This window comes from Trachurus japonicus, chromosome 1 (genome assembly GCF_045865225.1).
Source record: "Trachurus japonicus isolate A0001 chromosome 1, Traja_1.0".
NCBI lineage: Eukaryota > Metazoa > Chordata > Actinopteri > Carangiformes > Carangidae > Trachurus > Trachurus japonicus.
Window position 1 is genome coordinate 38,789,151 of NC_140907.1, and position 23,896 is coordinate 38,813,046.

The window sequence follows — 23,896 nt, forward strand, 5'->3', positions numbered from 1 at the left end:
ATCACTTTGTTTTGAAGAAGTGCGTCCATCAGGTCTTTAAGTACAGAAGTGGACACTCTGGCAATAAACTCTGTCCGAACTGAGAACAGTTTCTCCTCGTACTTCCCTCTCCTTGGTAGACTTTGCACACATGGATCAGGACCTGGAAGATAAGGTGGGAAACACTTTAACTAGGCAACTAGATGGGAACTTTGTTTAAACCATGTGGGGAATTTTAGTTGTTTTTTTGAGCAGTGCAGTGCTCTTTACCTCCTCCTCCTCCTCCTCTTCCGGTGGCTAGTGGCTGTTTGGACAGGGCAGTGACGGAAGAAGCTGAACCTGAACCAAGAATAAATTATTTAGTTTGACAATAGGCTACTCAAAAATTTGCATCAATAATATTAACTCAGAATTAACTGGACACCATGACAGAAGGCCGAGTCCTCCCATCTGCCTCCAGGAGAAGGTCCCAGTTTTCCTGATCCAAGCAAGGTGGCGTAGTTCCTACAGTTCCTACATGGACTTGTCATTCAGGTTATGATTGGCTCTTAAGCGTAATCCAGACCGAACGTATCCAGGTACATTTGAAAAGTAGTGTAGTGTGTAATTTCCACATATGCGGTTAGTTGAGTCAAAGACGGTTTAAGTATATAGGGTATCATTTGCAAGGCAACCATGTCAACACATTTAGTATGGAAACAAGTGTAAACAAACATGGACGACATACAGCTCGCTGCTGCTGTTGTTGTTTACACAGCTATCTGCTGTGAGAAATACATTACAAAGAAAAAAAACGGCTCTGGATCAAGTTGTGGAGGAATCTACTTTGAGTTCTTACGCTATTTCACACTACCCGACTGCGCCCAGAATCGTCTGTTCTCCTCACACACTTGCCGATTTGAGTCTGTTACCCATCACACCAACAGATTTCTGCTCCGAATCGCCAGGCCGACTGTCACCAACTAGTGCCGATTGGTGCGGAGTAGACCAGAATGGGAATCGTGGGTAAAATAGGGCAGAAAATCGCGTAGTGTGTCCCCAGCTTATAAGAAGGGAGTCACCTGTTGAGTAACGCACATATGGGGCACATGTGGGACGTTCGCATGTCGGAATAGCGGTATGTCTGAACGGTGGGATTTCGGAATGGTGAGATGTCAGAATGACAGCATGTAACCCTACGTGGAAAACCACATCATGGTCTGTTGATGAAGTGGAGACGAGAGTGTGACGACCCCGCCCACTGGGGTCCGTCCAGTTGGTAGATCTACAGTTCAAATATCTTCAGTGTTCAGGTTAGATGGAGATCAGCAGATGGATTGGGGCGGTGACCATAGTAATCCAGATGTTCTACCAAACTGTTATGGTGAAGAGGAAGATGAAGTAGAAGGTGACGCTCTTAATTTACTGGTCAATTCTTGCTCCAACCCTCACTTATCGTCATGAGCTTTGGGGTGTGACCATGATAATGAGATCACTAGGGCTGTAAACTCCTAGTCGACTGGTCGATTTATTGGTCGATACGTTCTGGCTCGACCAGAATTCTGATTGGTCGATTATTTGGCGTATTAATTTCATCAGGCCTTTATTTACAAAATTGCCCAGGAGACCCTGCCTTTATTGGGGCAGGCTTTTATCTGAGGGGGGCTTTTATTTCTAAATTCCTCCTCATTGTTCAGTAGCTCATCTTCATCTTCCTCACGTGTTGTTCTCCTTGCTGGGTTGTCGGACCTGGGTCTCACAGCCCTGACGCACTGCCCGCAGGAGCGCAGGAGCGCAGCGCGCGTCCTCACAGGTGCTTGGCTGGACGCACAGGGAGCTGCTTCTCCTCCTCTCTGCGCGCCGGTCAAATACAACTCCACACACACAGGTCTGTCTCTAGCTCTGTGTATGGATGTGTGTGTGTGTCTCGTGTGCAGACGCAACTGACAAATAGGCTATTTATAGACGGACAGCAACAACTTAATTAATCAGCATTTAATTATTTTATTTTGAAAATTGACCGGATTCTCTCGCCTTTTCTGTGCCCAACTTACTGTCTGAGCTTGACAACGGCGCTCACGACTCGCGTGAAAAATAGAACAGACACCAAACTGAAGCGCTGCAGCGGCGCCCCACAACCCGAGATGTGCGGCCGGTCAGAGAGGTTAACATGGGCGCTGATCAGAAACTGCCTCCGCTCCAGGGCGCTGCGCTTCGGTTCCGCGGGCAGTGCGTCCGGGCCGTGTTGCGCTGTAGCACGTCACTCCCATTCAAGTCAATGGCATATTCACAGCGTGTGCTGCACGGTGCTGCAGTCCGTCTCCCGTCCCTCCCTCCCGGACACGGAGCAGAGACCTGCTGTCCGACAGTGCAGGGCTGTCCCTCTCTAGCAGAGGATGAGGTCAGCTTCACTCCCGTCAGTCTTCACAGACAGGCCACACAAGTTGAAAGAGTTTCTGATCATATCCCCCTTCAGTGTGTTCCAGGCGACGGAGAAATTTATTTTTTTGCGCCCCCCCCCCCCCACAGTTTTTTTTTTTTTTTTTGGACTAGTTTTTTGACCCCCGATTGGTCGATTTTTAGTCGCAATTTCAGGGTTTCAGTCGACCAACAATTTCTTTGGTTGATTACAGCCCTAGAGATCACGGATGCGAGAGACTGAAATGGCCTTCTGCAACAAGGCCATTTCCTCACAGGGAGACATCCACAGGGAGCTGGAATAGAGTGCCATGTTCCCTCGTGTTGAAAGGAGCAAGTTGAGATGATTCAGGCATCTGATGAGGATGCCTCCTGGTTGTCTCCCTTTGGAGCTGTTCCAGGTATGTCCAACTGGAAGGAGACCCCAAGGCAGACCCAGAACTTGCTGGAGGGATTATATATCCCTCCTGACCTGGGAATGGCTCAGGATCACCCAGGAGGAGATGGATGGACAGATAGATGGATAGACCATGACAGCTCTGATGTTGAATTTAACAAGATGTACATTGATGCATATTAAGTAATGAACTTGGTTGTCTAGGCTCCTAGTGTACTCACATCCTGGACGTAGTGCTGGTTCACTGGGTGGAGGTTGACTTGACAGGGAAGCTGAACTTGACACTGCTTTTAAACCTGAACCAGAAACAAATGCTAAGATAGGGAAGCATTAAGTCTGAATTTCTGAAGGAAACTTGTAGCATATATGCATCTATACACATATAATGTAGAACACAATTAATTATGTAAATTAAACAGCTATGAATGATTAAGTGAGTGTACGAGTAATTAATGACAGAAGTTCATTTACCTGTTAGTTTAGCTTTATACTTCCAGACACGTCTCTTCTCTTGGTCTTGGACAATGACAACTGCTGACTTTGTTCTTTCTTTCAACTCCATCACAAAAGTTGGGTGGTAATTTGGTTCATAGTTGTACTCATAAAATGCATCCTGTGAAACATCAACAATGTCTCATGTTACCACACCGTATATTAAATGACTATGTAAAGTTAAAGCTGTAATAATATAAATGTTCTACATTTTCTTCTACACACTTTGCAGTCAACTAAATTTTAGCTTCTTCAAACTCATTGTTTCTGGCCAGACCTGTAATCATGAGATTCCATGACTGACTGACTGAGTGATCATCCTAATGCAGACATCACCAAATGGCGGACCTCGGTCCGAACCCGGTCCGAGTGATGGTTCGATCCGGACCCGAGACCAATCTCTAATAAGTTAACATTTTCCTGGAGCATTTTTTTCCGACGGGACAGCGGGCTCAGCTATAGGTCAATACGACAGCTTCACTCAATTGAGCCAATCAGATCGTTTGTTTACCCTGCGCGGCCAGTGCGTCCGAGAGGGAAAGAGAAAGGAGACGGAGTGCAGCCTTGCTCCAAAATAAAAAAAAGTTGATGCTGAAGTCAAAGGCGCGCTGCTGCCTTGGTTTAAGCGCGTGTGCGCGTGGGGGCCGTTCAGATGGGTCTCTTGTGTGCACAAACCCATTACTTTCATGTGTGCTAACAACCGAAAGCGACGCCGTAGCGGTGCGTATTCGGTGTGACGTGCTTGTTTCCTGCTTCTCCGTCGGTGTTGTGTCAGACCCCCGGTTCTCCCTCGGTCTGTAAACTTTTTCACGCAGAGCTCTTCTCCGTTTGAAAGGAGCAGGAAGCCCGTATGCAGAAAGACGTTGCCTCTGAGATGTAGAATGTGAAACGCCCAGGACTACTGACTTGTATCACCAGAACAGAACAGTCATATCCTGTGATTTTCAGCCTCCTTCCATTTTTAATGGAGGGGGACAATGCAATGACAGTGCAGCTATCAAGATGCTTTTGACACCTTGGCCTCAAAAAAAGAAAGAAAAAAAAAGCACAAAGCAGACAGGGAAACCCCCTTATTTATTCTGTCTTGTTCTCTTTAATTGAAATACAGGCCTTAAATTAATTTGCCTGGGGGCTACTTTTATTCATGGTTAAAAAAAATAAAAAATAAAAAAAGCTAGTTGTTTACTATAAAGTGCACTATGTTAAATGTTTCCTGTGTTGAAAATTGACAATATGAAAATGCACTTAGTTGACTTTATTTAATTGACATAGGGGTAGGCTATAAGACACCATTTGGACTTTATAAGGTTCGGACCTTTCACTTGGATGAAAGTTTAGTAACTGGAACTCAATGAATTTTAATTGAATACCCCTGTCCTAATGCCTAGTGGTCAGCCAAATGCCACATGACTGTGTTACAGTTTCCCATTGGCTGCTCTTCTTTTAAAGCAGCTTCTAGATTGAATTGATTTCAATTGAATATTGGGAGATGAAGTCTGCACAAAACATCTGAGCTAAACTAACTCATCAGAGAAACATATGTTGTATATGACACTCAGACCGCCCATTACATTCAGTCCATCAGCCTGTTAGAGGACAAACTAAGACAAGTTGTATTTGACATTCTCACCTCAGGTTGTACTAAATCGGCCTCAGGACAGTCCACACTGTAGGTTTGGTTTCTAATGAGGTGACAGATGGAAGGGGCCACAATGCACTTAACTTTTTCTTCTAGTTGACCTTCTAGTTGACCTTTCACCTTCAGGAGCATTAGAACAGTTTTATGAGACAGTAGCTTCATAACGCAAAGAATCCATGACGCTTTACAGGCTGAAGTCGAGACCTTACATTATTATAGATCAATCAATCAATCAATTAATCAATCAAGTCATATAAAAAATTTAAAAAACAACTACGTAGAAATAAGATAAAATGCGGAACTAATGAAAACGGTCTTAAAAAAACTGCATACAAATCCAACATAATAGTAAGGGCAATAGAATGCTAAAAGAGAGGAAATGTTTGAAAGTAGGTAAAATAAGACAAAACTTTTAAAAAGATAAAAGTGGGACATTAAAAGGAAAATGGTGCAGAAAATTGTTACTCTCCTTTAACACAGTGGCGTCAATTCAGCCAAAGCTAAGGTATGGCAAGGTCACTAGTCACATGACTTAACTACAGTATCAATCAATATGCCCAGCAAATAATCATCACAAAAGTCTGCTATGTAGCTGTCTGTGTGGTTAGGAAAATTTGAACTTTTTCAAATGCAGCCTCACTCACATCCCGTTAACGTAACTGGACACAAACACTTAACTACTTACTTGATCAATTCAGTCAAATGCCAGCGGTATCATGTCAATAGAAACGAGGGGGCACGTGCACCCACAGACTTGAGGGATAATTTCTTTTTTCTTAGTAATTACATTACTTATTATTTTACCATCTAGCTATGATCAGTGGTCATATTGAGTGAAATCTATTACAAATAATGGCAAGTCCTCTCGCTTTTCCGCTGGTTTGCTAGCAGTCCCTGCCCATGTGCATTTGTTTTCAATGAGCCGCAAAAAATCAATACATGAAAAATCAATATATCGCCATGTGCATTTGTTTACAACGAAGCTGCCGAAAAATCAATATATGGAGCGGTGAAATCAGTTTTTTGAAGTGCATCCACGTTATTGTTCCACATTGTTAGCCAAGATAATGTTTCTGAAATTCAGTTTACCAACTTTTCGGTCCCCAGCACTAGCATCAGTGCCCAAAATAAGTTATTTGAGGGCATCCCCACATTTTTTTTTAGGACATTCACCTTCACTGTGCCCCCTCCGATTTTTGGGTTGTATGGCGCCCCTGTGCGCCTTTACGCATCCGTTTTCAGCACCATGGATAACAAGCGGCAGGGTTAGAGAGCAGTAATAGCCTTTCTGACAAACGCAATTTCACTCATTCTGTTCACTTCATTCACTATGTAATTGCAACAATATCACGTGAACATACCAGGTAAATTTAAAACTGTTGAAGTCCAAATGCAAAGAGGAGAGGGAGGGAGGGAGGGAAAAGAAGAGATCATATTTCCCTTAAACAGATTTATAAGAGGTACATTGGACCCATCACCTGCCTTTTTTTTTGATGAAAAAATGATTCCAAAGTTCACTGCTTCCTTTTCATTTTACATCAATTAGCTCAGCAAAACAAATCGCGCTAATAACAATAATGGCCAGCTCTGACCTCCGTCGTCTCGTCGGGGGGCTGGGAGATACCACATTTCAAGATATGGAAGGGGGATACAAGTGTTGGGAAAGATAATACCTAGGGAAATCGATTGTGTTGTTTTTCATTTCATTTCATTTCAGTTAGCTTATATGTATTAAATAATAGAGTAATAAATACAAATTGACACAGAGTAATTCCATAAATCTATTTTTTTTAAACAAAAAACGAACATTTACATTTCCCCCTGGAGCCAAGGTGTGGCAGCTGCCATACCTTGCCATACCCAATTGACGCCCCTGCTTTAACAAGAAGAAACCTCCACTAAAACTCAACTTTACCTCCTGCATCGGGATGTTTCCTGGCAGTAGAAACACATAGAGTGTTGGGCTTTCTGCAGATGGTGGTTGGTGAAACAGCAGAACTTGGCCACTTATTGGTTTGCCGATGTTTAGAAGCTTTTTAAGGATATCCCATACCAGGCCAAAGGCAGAGAGGTGAGGAACATCCACAATCACATGAGTGTGTGTTATTTCCTGTGGCTTGAGGACGCTCATCCCATCATCACTGATGTGGACCACAGACAGACCTTCAGACAGCGGTGCTGTGAACACAGACAGACGTCAGCAACACCTAAAAGTCCTGTCAATCCCACTTTAAAGGGACAACGAGGAGTTTCTATTTGGTTATAAAAAAGTCTCACGTTAATGTGGATGAATCTACGCTACCCACACTTATTAATGGTCCATTTTAGATAAATCTATGGTTTTGTCTCTATCGTTATTTTGTTATTATTAGTGGTGGCGGAAATGCTGGGCGAGTTGACCAGCGTTTCCTTACTTTCGGTTTTGTGGCGAGTCATGAGAATAACGCAGCCGAATCGCCGTTTATGGTCGGAACTAAGACGGTATGTGATCGTCTTCCAACCTCTGACTTTAATTCTTGATGAATGAAAACATGAGTCTGTCTTGCGCCGGTCAAAGAATTTCACGGTGCGGAGGCTCATAAATGTAGTGTGAAAACACTTCGCTTTTCCAAAACTCCTTGTTGTCCCTTTAACACATCATTACTCATCACTGGTGTTTGGCCTCTCAGCTCCATCTTGTGCCACTCACCAAGATCTGTCTCACAGTGTGGGAGGTGCAGCTGAGACACAGCATCCTCAGGACACTTGATGTCAAACAGCAGACCTGCAGGCGTCTTTCCAGCTGTGCTGAGCAGCTCCACATCCCACCAGACGACCCTGTACGTCAGCTCCCCGGCCCCAGTCATCTTAAACACCAGTTTAGTCATATCACACTGGAACACACCTGGACCTGGGCCCCTGAACCTGTGGCAGAGGATTGATCCAGAGCCGTTTATCAGCTACTGACTGTAGAACAGTGGAGCATGACCCTGCTGTGGGACAGACTGTACAATGACAGCTGCTCAGGTTTTACCATTTTATGGTCTTATTACCTGTATGAGATGCCTCCATGGTCTTTAAACACCTCAGGTGTAAAACATGATGGACCCTGGGTTCCAGAAAGGCACAAAATGAGAGAAACTATTATAAATGTAATATCTGGTCAGAGAACATTAGAATATAGTGATGACAGGAGTTAAAGAGGAACTACACATTGAAAAAGACTTCGGTCGAAACGTCTGTCCTGCCTGCCTGTCCTACAATAAAAAGTTAAAAGGAGCTGATTGGAGGGTGCTGGTTTTCTCTTCTCTTCTTGTTTGCCTTGGCCGTGCACCTCCACATGAGAGTTTTTTTTTTCTCCTGTTTTTTTTCTCCTTTTTTGAGATTCAGGGTGAGTGCTCACTACCTCCGTTCTGAGTTAAAGAGGAACTACTCAGGATTTGTAGCTTAACTATGCTACATCTGTACCTTAATTAAACAGCTTTAAGGTAATTGTGATGGTTTAATAAATGCCTGAGGGGAAACTAGGGTAAATGGAACCCTTGTTGCTAGAAAACCATAAGCAAAATTGAGCATGTTTTTTTTTTTTTTTTTGTGACTAAATATTTAGGAGGAAGGCATCATTTCATGGAGTCTGTGTTTACATGGACACTTTTTCCTCTTTCCGATTGAATTAATTTCCGAATGAGTCTTTCGGGTTGACTGTTTACATGTGATATGATCAATCCGATCTGGTGTGTACATGTGCCACTAAATTAATTCCCAAACAGACGTTCAACAGCCGTGTGGCACACGCTAGTGTTATTAATGGGCCAGTCCCACCAAACAACCCGACAGGACATGCCAAAATTAGATAGAAATGACTGGGGTCATTTCTCCTCTTTTTTGGCAGAATCCGGCGCCGGGTTATTAATTAATGCTTGTGAGCAGCGTCGAGTCCGGGCTTCAACACCCGCGGGTCCGGTCCAGGCGGATTTTAATTTTTAGGCCCGTTGAGGACTCAGAAATCAAAACCTCCCGCGAATGATAAAAGTTGGAGATCAGTTCAGTAGTTGTCATTTGTTTTGTCACTTTCATTCAAGTATTTGCAAGTGAAGAAATGTCACTACGCTTGTTCCTTCTGATTGAGGTCTTTATATGGAGTAATTTTATTCGGTTTGGGCTTTTAAACCGAATAAAACAGGAATATTTGTGTCCATGTAAACACACCACGGGTAAAGTGGTTTGACATTCACTCTCAAAAGTCACTCATAAGTTCATGATATTATTCATGATAACCGTGTTTAGACCCAAGGAGATAATTAACATGAGTTGTGGCATCTATGAGCTACATTATGAGGTAGTAAACCTATCACGAAAGTGCACCATTTCAGCTGTGGGGACTAAAAGTCAATATGCCAATATGCAGAGGTGGGAGAAAGTCCCTATGTTGCAAGTCCAAGTAGAGTCTCAAGTCTTTGCTCAAGTCCAAGTCCTAAGATTTTTGTTTGGAGTCCCAACCAAGTCCTAAGATTTCTGTTTCGAGTCCCAAACAAATCGATTATAATTAATGATACGTAAAGACCATGACCACGCCTCAGTTGTTAAGTTGTTTATATTTTATTGTTAATGTTCTGCCACTTATTCATCTGTTTATTTTTATTAATATTCTATTGTGATATGCTTTGTCAATATAAGCACTGCCTTCTCATGCCAATAAAGCTATTTAAAATTGACAGTAACACGCCAGAAATCTCGCGTGATCAAACGTGATCTAACGTAGCTACTCTGTTGATGGTAGCCATGGAGCCATTAGCCACGCTGGCTTGTTATGCTACGTGTGCTGCAGTCAGCTGCTTCTTTATTGGTTACATTCAATTTCACGTCACATGCCGTGGATACAGTGACTCAGGATTGTCGGGTTCCCCCACACACAAGCCGACTTTTGATCCAAACGATCACAATTGTCGGGGCTGACAATCGTAAATATTGAACATGTTTAATAATTATGATTGTCGGCGCCAACCGTTTTACGAGCCGATTGTTGGGAGAATTTAAATCTTAAAACACCACATGAGAATAACCTAACATCCACCTGAGCGGGTTCCCACTCAAGCATGTCCCAAATCCACCCTACCTTGGAGTGACCCTTGACAGGACCCTTTCCTTCAAGGATCACCTAAAAGGAACGGCGGCCAAGGTGAAGTCCAGGAACAACCTGCTCAGCAAGCTTGCCGGTGCAAAATGGGGCGCTTCAACCTCCACACTTCGAACCTCATCACTGGCCCTTGCATATTCAGCAGCAGAATATTGTGCCCCTGTATGTTCCAGGTCATCCCACACACACCATGTGGACACCCAGCTTAACACAACCATGCGAATCATTACTGGAACAATACGCTCACTCCCCTGGCTCCCCGTTTTATCAAACACTGCACCCCCACACATCCGGCGAGTAGCATCCACTCAAAAGATGCTTCAAAAGGTTGAAAACTCCCTCCACCTACCAATCTATGAAGACATATTCAACCCACCCACTGCTCGACTCCCATCCAGACGCCTGCCTGCTCCTCCACCCCCGTCCTGTCCACCTGCCGCGCCGGAGCGCTCCCTCACCGGGTCCCGCCGGCTGTCAATACCGTGCTTCACACCTGCACCGCAGCCGGCCCGTGTCCCCCGTGTCCCTCCTGCCCTGTCCCCACTGTCCTCCCCGGAGAGGCTGAGCTCCCCTCCATCGTCCTGTCCCTCTCCGGTCACGCAGTCTCCACGTCCTCTTTTCCCTCCGACGACTTTAATTGTAGGTGACTCCATCGTAAAAAACATCCGCTTTTTCAACGCAGTCACACGGTGTTTCCCCGGTGCGAAGGTCCTTGACATTTTAACACATCTCCCCACTCTGTTGAAAACTCTGCCAACCTCCATCCAGAGAGTTATAATCCATGTCGGTACAAATGACACATCCCTCCGCCAGACTGAGCTCACGAAGAATCACTTCATCCGACTTTTAAATTTCCTGAAAAACTCTGAACTCTCTGCATTCATCAGCGGCCCCATCCCCACTTCTGGCCGTGGATGTGGGCGTTTCAGCCGAGTCCTCAGTCTGCACACCTGGCTCCAGTCTGCGTGCCAAGCTCACAGCATTGCCTTTGTGGACAATTTTAATCTTTTCTGGAACCGCTCATCCTTTTTTAAGTCTGATGGAATACACCCCAGCCACGTAGGTAGCCGCATGCTAGCGGCTAATCTGCAGCACACTGTACATTCCTTCCCACATGACTGACTGTTTACTTCCCCCCCACTCACGCCCCCCTCTCCCTCTGTGGTGCACTCACTGTCGACAGCTTCTCCCCAGAGCTCCCCCTGCTGGCCACACCTGTCATCGTCTCCCTCAGCTGCTGGCCTCTCCATCATTACTCTGTCCAATAACCACAGCAACACCCAACCACTCCCTATTCCTGTCCATATTACAAACAGACACCACTCTGGCAGAAACACCACCCGGACTGTTAATCACTCTGTACTAGCCAGCCCATCTATGCTGGCTTCCACTCACACCAAATATGATAACTCATCTGTCAGCTTCGGACTTCTCAACATCTGCTCACTTACAAACAAAGGACACCTCATCTATGACCTCCTCACCGACCGCAAGCTCGACTTCCTCTGTTTGACTGAAACCTGGCAACAACCAAATGACTTCTCCTCACTGAACGACTCCACCCCACCGGACTTTACTTACCTCTCCCACCCCCGTAGCCACGGCCGTGGGGGAGGTATTGCAGTCATTCACCATAAGAAATGGAAAGTCCTACCACAGTCACTGCCTGTCTTCTCCTCATTTGAACATCTTGCACTTACACTCCCTGGACCCACTCCCACCATCATTGCCACTTTCTACCGCCCTCCCAAGCCCCACAGTGACTTCTTAAATGACTTTGCCGTCTTACTCACCCATCTATCCACTCTATCACCAAACATCATATTACTAGGGGACTTCAATATACACATGGACAACATTAATTCACCCCTCACCAGAGACTTTTCATCATGCCTGGACAGTTTTGGACTCCATCAATTCATCAACTTCCCAACACACACAAAAGGACATACTCTGGACCTAATCTGCTGCTCTGGCCTCACCCCCTCCAACTGCACAGCTGACGATCTCCATGTGAGTGACCATTTCCTCATCTCTTTTACCACTGCACTCTGCCTCTCAAGAATCAAGTCATCACGCTTCATTTCATTCCGGAACCTAAAGAACATCAACATTGACACTCTCTGCTCCAACATTGACACTATTCCGACCCCGGACTGTTCTACCACCTCTGATGAAATGATAACCCTCTACAACACAAGTCTAAGCAACATCCTCAACTCCCTCGCCCCACTCAAAACACGTTCTGTCTCCTTCTCCACAACTGCCCCCTGGTATACCCCTCATCTCCGCTCCATGAAAACTAAAGGCCGCCAACTGGAACGACTCTATAAGAAAACTGGACTCACCATTCACAAAGAAATGTACATAACCCACATACGCCATTACAAGGACTCAATCATCCAAGCCAAAACAAACCACTACTCCGCTCAGATTATCTCCAATGAAGGAAACACCAGATCACTGTTCACACTGCTCAATAGAACTCTCCAGCCACCTGACTCCTTACCTCCCCACCTCTATTCAACTGACACCTGTAACTCCCTAATGCAGGTTTTCAATGGCAAAATCTCCATCATTCACCAACACTTAGATTCAGACTCACTTCCCTCTCTCCCACCTGCACTTCCTCTCCTCCCACCAGCACCTCTGCCACACTGTCAGCACTTCTCTAGTTTCCAACCTCCCACTGACCTTCAAATCTATGACCTCATCCGCAAATCCAAACCCTCTACCTGTCAGCTTGACCCCCTTCCCACCACCCTTGTCAAATCTTGTCTCCCCTCTGTGCTTCCCCTCATATCTGCCATCATTCACTCTTCACTCACCACTGGAACTGTTCCCTCACCCCTCAAAACTGCAGCTATCACCCCTATTCTGAAAAAACCTGGCTTAGACCCCAACAACTACAATAATCTCCGCCCCATCTCCAACCTACCTTTCATATCCAAAATCCTTGAAAAAATAGTCGCCACCCAATTACACACCCACTTAACTCAAAACTCCCTCTATGACCCTTTTCAATCTGGTTTCCGCCCCCGCCACAGCACCGAAACTGCACTCATAAAAATCACCAACGATCTTCTCACTGCAGCTGATCCCGGTTCATTTTCCATCCTCATCCTCCTCGACCTAAGTGCAGCTTTTGACACCATTTCCCACCCCATCCTCCTTCATAGACTCTCCTCCATCGGCATCACCCACACCCCCCTTCACTGGTTCCACTCCTATCTCTCAGGCCGCACTCAGTTCATCCAGCTCAAATCATTTAAGTCTGACCCCTCCCCAGTCACTACAGGTGTGCCCCAGGGCTCTGTCCTGGGGCCCCTTCTCTTCATCACTTATCTCCTCCCCCTTGGCACCATCTTCCGTAATTACAACATCCATTACCACTGCTACGCGGATGACACCCAGCTCTACCTTTCCAGTAAACCAAACTCCGCACTCCCACCCTCTTCCCTCATCACCTGCTTAACCGAAATCAAATCCTGGTTCACTTCCAACTTCCTCAAATTAAACAGTGATAAAACAGAAATCCTTCTAGTTGGCACGAAATCTACACTATCCAAAATTGACCGTTTCCCCCTTCTTATCGACAGTTCCTCAGTTTCCCCCTCCCCTCAGGTTAAGAGTCTGGGTGTCATCCTTGACAGCACTCTATCATTCAAATCTCACATCAATAACACCACTCGGGCTGCCTACTTTCATTTACGTAATATCAATCGACTCCGTCCCTCCCTCACTCCCAACACCGCCTCCATCCTTGTCCACAGCCTCGTCACCTCCCGTCTTGATTACTGCAACTCACTCCTCTTCGGTCTTCCTCACAAGTCTCTCCATAAGCTTCAACTGGTTCAAAACTCTGCTGCACGTGTCATCACCAAAACCCCTTCTTCCCACCATATCACTCCCATCCTACAGCAACTTCACTGGCTCCCGGTCACATTACGAATCCAATTCAAAATCCCTCTGTATACTTTCAAAGCTATCCACAACCTCGCCCCTCCATACTTGTCTGATCTTCTCCACATTGCCACTCCAGCACGCTCCCTCAGATCTTCCTCCTCTCTCCACCTCACTGTGCCCCCTGCTCTCCTCAGCACCATGGGGAGCAGAGCTTTCAGTTGCTCTGCTCCCCGACTCTGGAACTCTTTACCATCTCACATCCATAACATTGACTCTCTCCCTCTTTTCAAAACAAAAATCAAAACCCACCTGTTTCAAATTGCCTATCCACCCCACCACCCCTCACCCTAACACTTCCCTTTTATTCTGCACAGTTCTATTTATTTGTTCTTTTCATTATTCATTCTTACTGATGTGTTTATTGTTGTTTATTCTGTGCTTTTTAATGTTGTTTATTCTGTGCTGTGTGTTTTGTTTTGGTATTATTTATTGATGATTTATTCTGTGTTTTTGATGATTTTAACTGCTGTAAAGTGTCCTTGAGTGGCGTGAAAGGCGCTTTCTAAATAAAATTTATTATTATTATTATTATTATTACTTTCAAAGAGTTTGAGGGATTCTTCACAAGATGTGATGGAATCACAAAACTCCCCAAATCTCACTGAGTCGGTGTCTCAGCAGCTGTTTGTGTTCAACTGCAACCTGGACAGGTGGAAGGAGGGGAGGTGGAAGATGGATGGAGAGGAAGAGACCAGACTTAGGTAGTTCCTCTTTAAAGTAACATTGCAGAGTTTTTCGGCCTTAAAATAATGTTTCCAGACTCATTGCAGTGATAGAAAAATGGTTAATAGGATGAATGGTGCTGCCGCCGCAGCCTGAGCGGGGTCGCGTCGGCTGAAACTGCACTATGGAACTTCCCTGCACGGGTACGAAACACCGCCCCCCCTCCTCCCCCCTCCCCTCTACGTCGGAGAGAGACGTGGTGGGTAAAAGCGAAACTTACGGTTCTCCTCCGGTTGTCGTCGCCGCCGCCGCCCCCCCCGCCACCCCACACACCCCCTCCCCCCCTCCCCCGACCACCCGCCACACAGTCTCCTTGCAAACATGTGGGAAATACTGTTGTTTATTAATGGGAATAAACGCTGGATGCGCTGGCTGATAAGTTTCGTTTTCGTTTTTCCCCCCAGACTATAGCGCTTCTCAACCAGATGGTGGAAGCACTGAGCTGAAACTCCGCAATGTTGCTTTAAACAAGTTGCCACTAAGATAAAAATAAGAGTCATAAAATTATAATATATAATATTATGCTCTCAGTTCTTCTTGTTGGCAAAAAAATATTTTTTCTTCTAAGAAAAATGTAACAATTATTTTCTGTGCAGTGAATAAAAATATCTCAGTGTCGATACGTGTTTGTGCAGAACACTGCAACTGCTGCTGCCTCAATGGTAACTGCTTCTGTTGTACCTGCTCAGGTTTCATCTGCTGTATTCTTTGCGTCTGGGGCCACTCTGAAAAATAACAGGACATTAAAGTTACTGTTACAATAATGAAATAAAGACCCTGATGTAAACAATAAAGCTGATGTAATGAACAGCCAATATGTATGTATGAAATGTGGGAATGTACGTAAATGAATGTAATCTGCAATTCTCAAGGCCGTTTTGTACACAATGGTGAAAACAATTTTCCTTGAAAAGGACAAATAAACTCATCTAATCTAATCTAATCTAATCTATTTTATTTTTTATTATATATACATACTCTTATTTAACATACAGTATCTATGATATTTTTATATTTCATCATTAGTTGTTTTTTTTTAACATGATTTTTTATATATATTTATTTTATAATATATTTTATTTTTGTCTTTTTATCTTTAGCTTTGTAATCTTGTAGCATCATCACCTTAACATCACTGGTAAGGAGGGGGAGGGAGGTTAGAAATGAGACGCACCTGGGAGCTGTCTGCTGGAGCCAAAACTAAATGAAGGGGAGTCGAAGCATACCGATGTTACCATACCACCTGAGAAGTGAGAACGAAAAGGAAAGTCAGAAAATCAGAGTGGATTAAAGTGACTTTAAAGGGATAGTTCACCCTAGAATGATATTTCGCTCATTATCTACTCACCCTCATGTTGACTAAGGGCTGGAAGAATTATCAGAGTCCTCCGTCCCTTCTCTGAGTTACAGGGGGTCTCGGCGGAGCAGTGCATTTCAATGCAACGGTTGCACAGCGACACCGGAGCTCTTCGTAAAAAAAGACACACAAAAAAACATCCAAATACCTCCATGATGCTCGTATGTAATGTCCGTCTTGTGCTGAAGCCCCAAATTGCGTAATTGTCCCGAAAAAAATTAAATAAGTCTATATTTTAAGCTTGTTTGTAGCGGAAGCTTCTCGAAGCTCCTCTTCCTGGTCCGTCCAAATCTCGCGTGATTTGCGCCGGCGTCAGTGCGGTTACTGCGAATCACGCGAGATTTGGACGGACCAGGAAGAGGAGCTTCGAGAAGCTTCCGCTACAAACAAGCTTAAAATATAGACTTATTTAATTTTTTTCGGGACAATTACGCAATTTGGGGCTTCAGCACAAGACGGACATTACATACGAGCAGCATGGAGGTATTTGGATGTTTTTTTGTGTGTCTTTTTTTACGAAGAGCTCCGGTGTCGCTTTGCAACCGTTGCATTGAAATGCACTGCTCCGCCGAGACCCCCTGTAACTCAGAGAAGGGACGGAGGACTCTGATAATTCTTCCAGCCCTTAGTCAACATGAGGGTGAGTAGATAATGAGCGAAATATCATTCTAGGGTGAACTATCCCTTTAACCAAGGAATCTGGAGCCAGGACCTGTTCCTGCTCTCCCCCTCTCTCTGCCCAAAACACACACACTCCTCAACCTCCAACCTGACTGGAACTGGATCACATCCATCCCCCCTCACACACAAACACAGTCCTAAGAACTGAACTGAACTGAACTGAACTGAACTGCATTCATCCCAATACTCACCCATAATAGGGAGAAGAATAAGTCATTGTTAAATATTAAGTTAGGCTTCTCTATACGGCCTCTGCTTCACATTTAACATTCCCACCTTCATCCCTGAGAGCTGACTGCCCCTGACCTGGAGACTCACAAACAACACACTTGTACACACACACAACCACACACACCCTCTTTGCCTTTATTTATTCAAACAATATTTTCTTAGTAGAATTTAATTTCTGTGAAGTGAGTTTTACTTTCTGAATTAAGACATGTTTGACTTTGATTATTGATCTGACTTGTTTTGATGGTGATGATTTTGAATTGCTGACTTAGAGGGACAACGAGGAGTTTGTATTTGGTTATAAAGAAAAGTCTCATATTAATGTGGATGAATCTACGTTACCACTTGTTAATGGCTCCATTTCCGATAAATATATCGTTTTGTCTCTATCGTTATTTTGTTATTATTATTAGTGGTGGAAATGCTGGGCGAGCCGACCAGCGTTTCCTACTTGCAGTTTCGCGGACACTGGTCATGGTAATAACGCTGCCGAATCGGTCGGAACTACGACGGTATGTGATCGTCCTCGAACTTCTGACTTTAATTCTTGATGAATGAAAACATTCTGGGCAAGACGTCTGTCAAAGAATTTCACCGTGTGCGTAGAGGCTCATGGTAAATGTAGTGTGAAAACACTTTGCTTTCCAAAACAACTCATTGTCCCTTTAATGTAAGAAAAGTAAGAAACCTTAGATTTATGGTGTTGTCTGGTTATGGGTCTTTTGTAGAGACAAAGGCCCTCATTTATCAAACTTGCGCAGGATCTGGTGTAGATTCTGGTGTAAATATCAGTGTACGCCAAGTGTCACGTGTGATTTACTAAAAGTGTGTACGCTGCTGATTTCGGCGTAGAACCGGCGTGGTGTTGATAAATCCGGCGGCTGAAAACGAGCATCATTTAAATGTCACGCCCCAATATATTCCTGCTTTAGAGGCGTCGCCCTGCCCCTTTTACGACATGGAGACACGGAAGACGGCCAAGAAGAGGGACTTTACTGGCGTTACCGCGTTGAACAGGGAGAGGGCGGCAACATTAAATATCTGGACATTGATAGATTGATAGTTTTTGTGATTGATAAGCGTCATCCCGGTGGATGGAGGCTGCAGACGCACATGTCACCGACCACGTCAGGAAACCCAGCGATCTCATGAAATGCTCCTGCAGTTTACTAAACACAAGTGACTGAGGAGAAATCACAGGCATATTACTGCTGCAAACACGACTTTATGACCATCAGCACCGCTGGCATGGTTCGGCTGATGGAGGGATGTGAAACACCGGCTCGATCTCCTGCTGACAGGTCCCGGTGACGGGAAAAAAAAAAAACACTCCGCCGAGATCAGCTGCACCTGGACAGGTAGCGGATTCTGGTGCAGCTCTGTCTGGTACTGACCTGGAGAGGGTTCATAGCTGAAGGGATCAACCACTGATGTGGAGCTGACTGGTGGATGAACCTGTTCTTCTGTTAATCCTGAACCTCCAGCTGTGGGTTCTCCTCTTGTAGAAGTCCATGGGATCTTGAATTCAGAATAACACAAAATTAGTTTCAAAACAAAACTTCTAGTTATGAACTGTGAAGAGAATAAAAACATTTAAGGTCCATACGAGAGAAAGTCCAGAAGATCCTATCAAGAGAGGTGACCTCGCTGTCATGAAAAATAACAGGAAATCAAAGTTACTGTTACAATTATGAAATAAAGACACTGAAACAGATGTAAACAATAAAGGTGATGTAATGAACAGCCAATAAGAGGAGATCTGTTCAATACTCTGTCTTGTCAGGTTCACACAGAGACAAATACATCGTTCTTTACTTACCTGCAGGTGGAAGAGGTGATGGTGTTGGTTTATTATGTGAACTTATTCCTGCAGTATCTGATGGTTTCTGGAATACAGAAAGAGACAAAATTATTTTTTTCTTCTAAACAAAATGTAACAATTATTTTCTGTGAAGTGAATAAAAATATTGAAGTGTCCATACGTCTGTTTGTGCAGAACGCTGCAACTGTTGCTGCTGCAATCGTAACTTCTCCAGTTCTGTCTGGTGGTGTTTAATCTGGTCTAAGTGATGTCTCTGCTCCAACTCTGACATGAAAGCTAACAGGAAATAAAAGTTACAGTCAGAGAAAAAACCTTTATGAAACAAAGACAAAGGACATTTCTAGATAATAAAGATGATGTAATGATTAGTCTTGATGCAGACAGACTGATACCTGCTAGAACCTACAGCCAATCAGAGAGAAGCACTTCATAGTGATTTTACAGTGGGTGGAGTCTGATCAGAAACATAAAGAGCAGCAGCAGCTACAAATCACAGCATGAGCTCTATCTAACATTTCTGACTGTCAGGTCCACACTGATGCAGCAGCTCTGTCAGGGACTCACCTAGAAGTTCTCCTCTTGTAGAAGTCCATGGGATCTTGAATTCAGAATGACACTAAATTAGTTTCAACACAAAACTTCTAGTTATGAACTGTGAAGAGAATAAAAACATTTAAGGTTCATACGAGAGAAAGTCCAGAAGATGCTGACTTGGCGGAAGATGATTTCAATCTCCCTGTCATGAAAAATAACAGGAAATCAAAGTGACTGTTACAATTATGAAATAAAGACACTGAAACAGATGTAAACAATAAAGGTGATGTAATGAACAGCCAATAAGAGGAGATCTGTTCAATACTCTGTCTTGTCAGGTTCACACAGAGACAAATACATGTTCTTTACTTACCTTCAGGTGGAAGAGGTGCTGATTGTGGTACATAATGTGAATATATTCCTGCAGTATGTAAACAAAGTGTAACAATTATTTTCTGTGAAGTGAATAATAATATTGAAGTGTCCATACGTCTGTTTGTGCAGAACGCTGCAACTGTTGCTGCTGCAACAAGTTACAGTCAGAGAAAAAACCTTTATGAAACAAAGACAAAGGACATTTCTAGATAATAAAGATGATGTAATGATTAGTCTTGATGCAGACAGACTGATACCTGCTAGAACCTACAGCCAATCAGAGAGAACCACTCTCCTATTATCCTTTCCTCCTAACCACCCTCCCCTCCAAATATCAAGAGAAGTAGTTTAGTTAATTGAATTAGCATTCAGAAATCAAAAAGAAGTAAACAAATTACAAGATGTAGAAAAACAATACAAGAAAAAATAATACAAAATGAATAACACTGTTATGTTTTTCACTTACCCATTTGATCTGAGCTTCTTGCTTCTTCACCACACCTGAAACAACCGATTTAAAGACAGTTACTATGAAAAGATGTTACAATATATAGCCAACTAAACGTACATATCTATGTGTGTGTGTGTGTGTGTTCATGTCAAAAGACAGCCAGTTACAACATTCAGTTAGTTCTACTGGTTGTATGTTGAACTAAATCAAACAGGTTGGACTCTGTCACATTTAAAATCTGCAATCTACAACCTCAGTGTGAAACAAATGATCTTACATCTATGACTTATAATTAAAGCTTCAGTAAGCGATCCGGTGGTTTTGTCTAACTTCCTGTCAGCAGATGGAGTTAGCAGTCCCCGCCCTCGTCCCTACGTCACCACATTCACGCGCATCCCTTGGCTGCACACACAGAGAGGACTGCCCCTTTATGCCGTTCTCTCTCCTCATTGGATAAAGGTTGTAGGATACAAGGAAAGTTTTCTCCTCGGCTTACAGCAGAGCAGAGTGACTGACAGACCCGTGTTTCAGACCAAACACTCTATAGAAGTGATTGCTGTCGGAAGATACAACTATTTAAGACTTATATTAACACAAACATTACGCTTAATTCTGCTTTAAGGTAAATTACACGAACAAGGTAATAAAACTAGAATTCAAATGACCAAGGAAACATGGTCACTGTTCATCCTCTAGAGTTTGTTGTATTTTTCTCTGTGTTTTAACTGAAGCTCAGCTCATTTTAAAGCTGTACAGAAAAGAAAATTGAATTTGAGCCCAGGTCATAAAATTAATGTGATAACTCATCTATTTGACGATGGAGGCCAAACTTTGTGCAAAATTCTATTTTTTATTAAATCCGTGATGAAAGTGTGGTATTTTTTTTTCACATTGGATAACGCAGGCGCACGGATTATACGTCAGCCTGTACACGATTCATCAGCCACTGATATTGGATCCGTCATCCGTCATTCAAACGTCTGAGACACACACACACACGGAGCTCGGTCTCGCCCCAAGCTTTGAATGTCCCGCCCGCTCAATAACGACCAATCAAATATGTTTTCCTTACTCGGGTAAACTCGTGTTGCAGCTCGTGACAACTCGGCGCGACAAACAGGACAAACGGCCATTTCTGTACTTTAAAGGTATAACGTGTAGGAATTCCCCCCATGTAGCGGTGCGGTTGCATATCTGAACGTATTCTTGATGTTGCATTCAGGTGAAATGGGGCAGACGTCAGACAGACAACAGACGCTGCATGTAACAGGATAAACAAGCGTCTATGTAAACAAGTGGTCCGCCAGCACGAGGCTAAACAATACAGGCGTGACAACATGTTGTCATGGAGATGTGGTATTGTTTTACCCAGGGCCGGCCGCTGGCATAAACACTCTATGCGGTTGTTTAGGGCCACAGCCGTTAGGTGGGGGACCACATGATCAGAAAGGTACCGGGGTTCATCAAGTCATTTAAACATCCTGAGGTCTGCACGTGCAGCTATGAGCTTTATATGTAATTTGAAGTCAATATTCAGCTTCTTTTATCTCACATTTGAGACATTTGGTGAAAATAGAACGGCAGAATGACAACATTTGTGCTCAAAAAGCAATCTTACAAAATTTCATTTTAGACTTGTTTTCTACACTTATATATTACCAAAAAACAGTTCATTCTCATGACTGAAGGAGTGTTTTCACAAGGGATTTGACATTTTTCAAAAAGCAGACCTCAAATGTCCAGCATTTGGCCTAAATGATTTCTTTCTACAGTGTTGTAGGACAAATTGGCCTCAGTGTGCTTACAGCGGAGGTTCTAATATTTAGACATAAAACACTTGAGTATTGTTACATCTGCAAGTATCTTAAAAAGATACATTTAAGAAAATATGTAAAAGTTGAGAAAATGGCCTCAAACCTCAGAGGGATAAACACATCTGTATTCAGTTTTAACCAGTGATTTGGTGTTTGTGCTTAGAGTGCAGGGCCACAAACAAAAACCTTGTTTAGGGGGCCACCAACATCCTAGGGCCGGCCCTGGTTTTACCGTCTTTCGTCTGGTGGAGTAAAACGACATCCGGTTGGTTTGCCGACGGCCGTCTGCCTGACTGCACCTGAATGCAACATCAGTGCCTCCGTCCTTCCTCACACTACACAGTGGTGACAGTTTTAACAGGCCGTTTCCGTGGTTACCTACGGTCACGATGCAACATGGCCGCCTCGGTTCGGTGCGTCGCCCACTTATGTATTTGTAACAACTTGTAACAACTCATTCTAAGGAACCAGAAAGCTTTCATTTGTATGCGGCTGTGATTCACCTTCAGTGAAATACGGATTATGAAAGACATGTTTGATTTTTGATCATAAAAAGCCAAATAAGTTACAGACTGGGGGCCCTAGTTTCTTAGACCGAGCGAAGTCTAAGTGCAGCGCAGCTTCGCCACGCCAACAGGGCGTGGACCAGGTTCTTTTCGCAAGATTGGTGGGCCGCGCAGTCAGACTTAGACCAGCGTAAACCCTCCCCTCGTCCCTCCCACCGGCGCAAACGGCAAAGAGGGAGGAGACAGGGCGGGAGGGAGACAGGAGGAGGAGAGAAAGGCGTGGAGTGGGTTTGACACAGCCGAGTCAGATCTTCACCAATCAAATGAGCTCCTCTCCTCACCTTTAACTGCGCGGCGGGTGATGCGCGCTGCAAGTTTGTCATTTTATACTTGGACATGGACGGAGGAAACAGCGACGCCAGAGGCCGAACCTCTCCCCGGAGGAAACAGCTGTGCGGTCCGGAGGTCCGAGCTCAGAGTGACCAATAATGAGTTTACTAATATACTTAACCAGGATTGATCTGATACACTGAGAACGGCTGCCCAATGTAAGAAACAACAACTAATAAACTAATAAAGAAACTCACATTTATTCAAACCCTGTGTAAGCAAGATGAAGGTGTAGCCTACACTAATCACAACATAAACAAACACCATGCGGAATGAAATCAGCGTAAAGGACGCGCTCTCTCTCTCTCCCTCTCTCTCTCTCTCTCTCTCTGTCCGTCTCTTTTTTTCTCTTTTTTTTCTGTGATAGAGAGTATACTGTAGTAGGCTATACTGACTATCTGATACCGAGGCTGTGGTGGACTAAGACAGATGAAGATTTGTGTTTTGTTTTTCATTACGGCTGCGTGATGCGGTCGCTCGCGCTATGAATTAATAAGTAAATAAATAAATAAAGCGATCATCACAAGGGCAGAGTGGTATCTCAACACGGCAGCTGTTGTAGAAAAAAGTAATTTGACACAGTGTTGAGATGTTATACTGCCCCCTACTGACGGCGTTTGTAAGTGTTTTCCTGTGAGACACGTGAGACAACAATAGGTTATGGGCCCAGAGCGTCGCAGAAAAGCCGTGTCGTGATATAAACAGTGTTGTGGGATTCACAATGGAAGATAAGCTGTTTATTGACAAGCTGAGCGGACCAGAGAACTGGGCAACATGGAAATTTCAGATGGAGCACTTGCTGAAGGCAAAAGGACTGTGGGGCATGGTAATGGAAACGGATGTGCTAGCAGCAGGAGCTAATGCTACTACACAAGCTGAGTTTCAACGACGGAAAGAAAAGGCATTCTCCGTTTTGGTGCTAAATGTAAGTACACCCCAGCTGTACCTGATAACAAGCTGTCAGACTCCAAAAGAAGCGTGGGATACGCTCAGAGGACATTTTGAGAGAGACACTCTTGCAAATAA

At 44.1% G+C, this 23,896-nt stretch overlaps 2 protein-coding genes across 2 annotated transcripts in view; one reads left to right on the forward strand and one right to left on the reverse strand.

The window, feature by feature from the left end:
* LOC146992559 (caspase recruitment domain-containing protein 8-like) overlaps positions 1–19,071 on the reverse strand; it is a 134,208-nt gene extending 115,137 nt beyond the window's left edge. Inside the window, exon 1 of the mRNA XM_085790981.1 lies at positions 18,961–19,071. Coding sequence (XP_085647107.1) covers positions 18,961–19,071 — 111 coding nt within the window. The remainder of the gene's footprint in view (positions 1–18,960) is intronic.
* On the forward strand, positions 10,845–14,277 carry LOC146992564 (uncharacterized). Its single transcript, XM_085788607.1, has 2 exons — positions 10,845–13,934; positions 14,031–14,277. Exons 1-2 carry the CDS (start codon positions 11,398–11,400, stop codon positions 14,275–14,277), a joined length of 2,784 nt encoding a protein of 927 aa, XP_085644733.1. The 5' UTR covers positions 10,845–11,397.
* Positions 19,072–23,896: the final 4,825 nt, after the last annotated feature.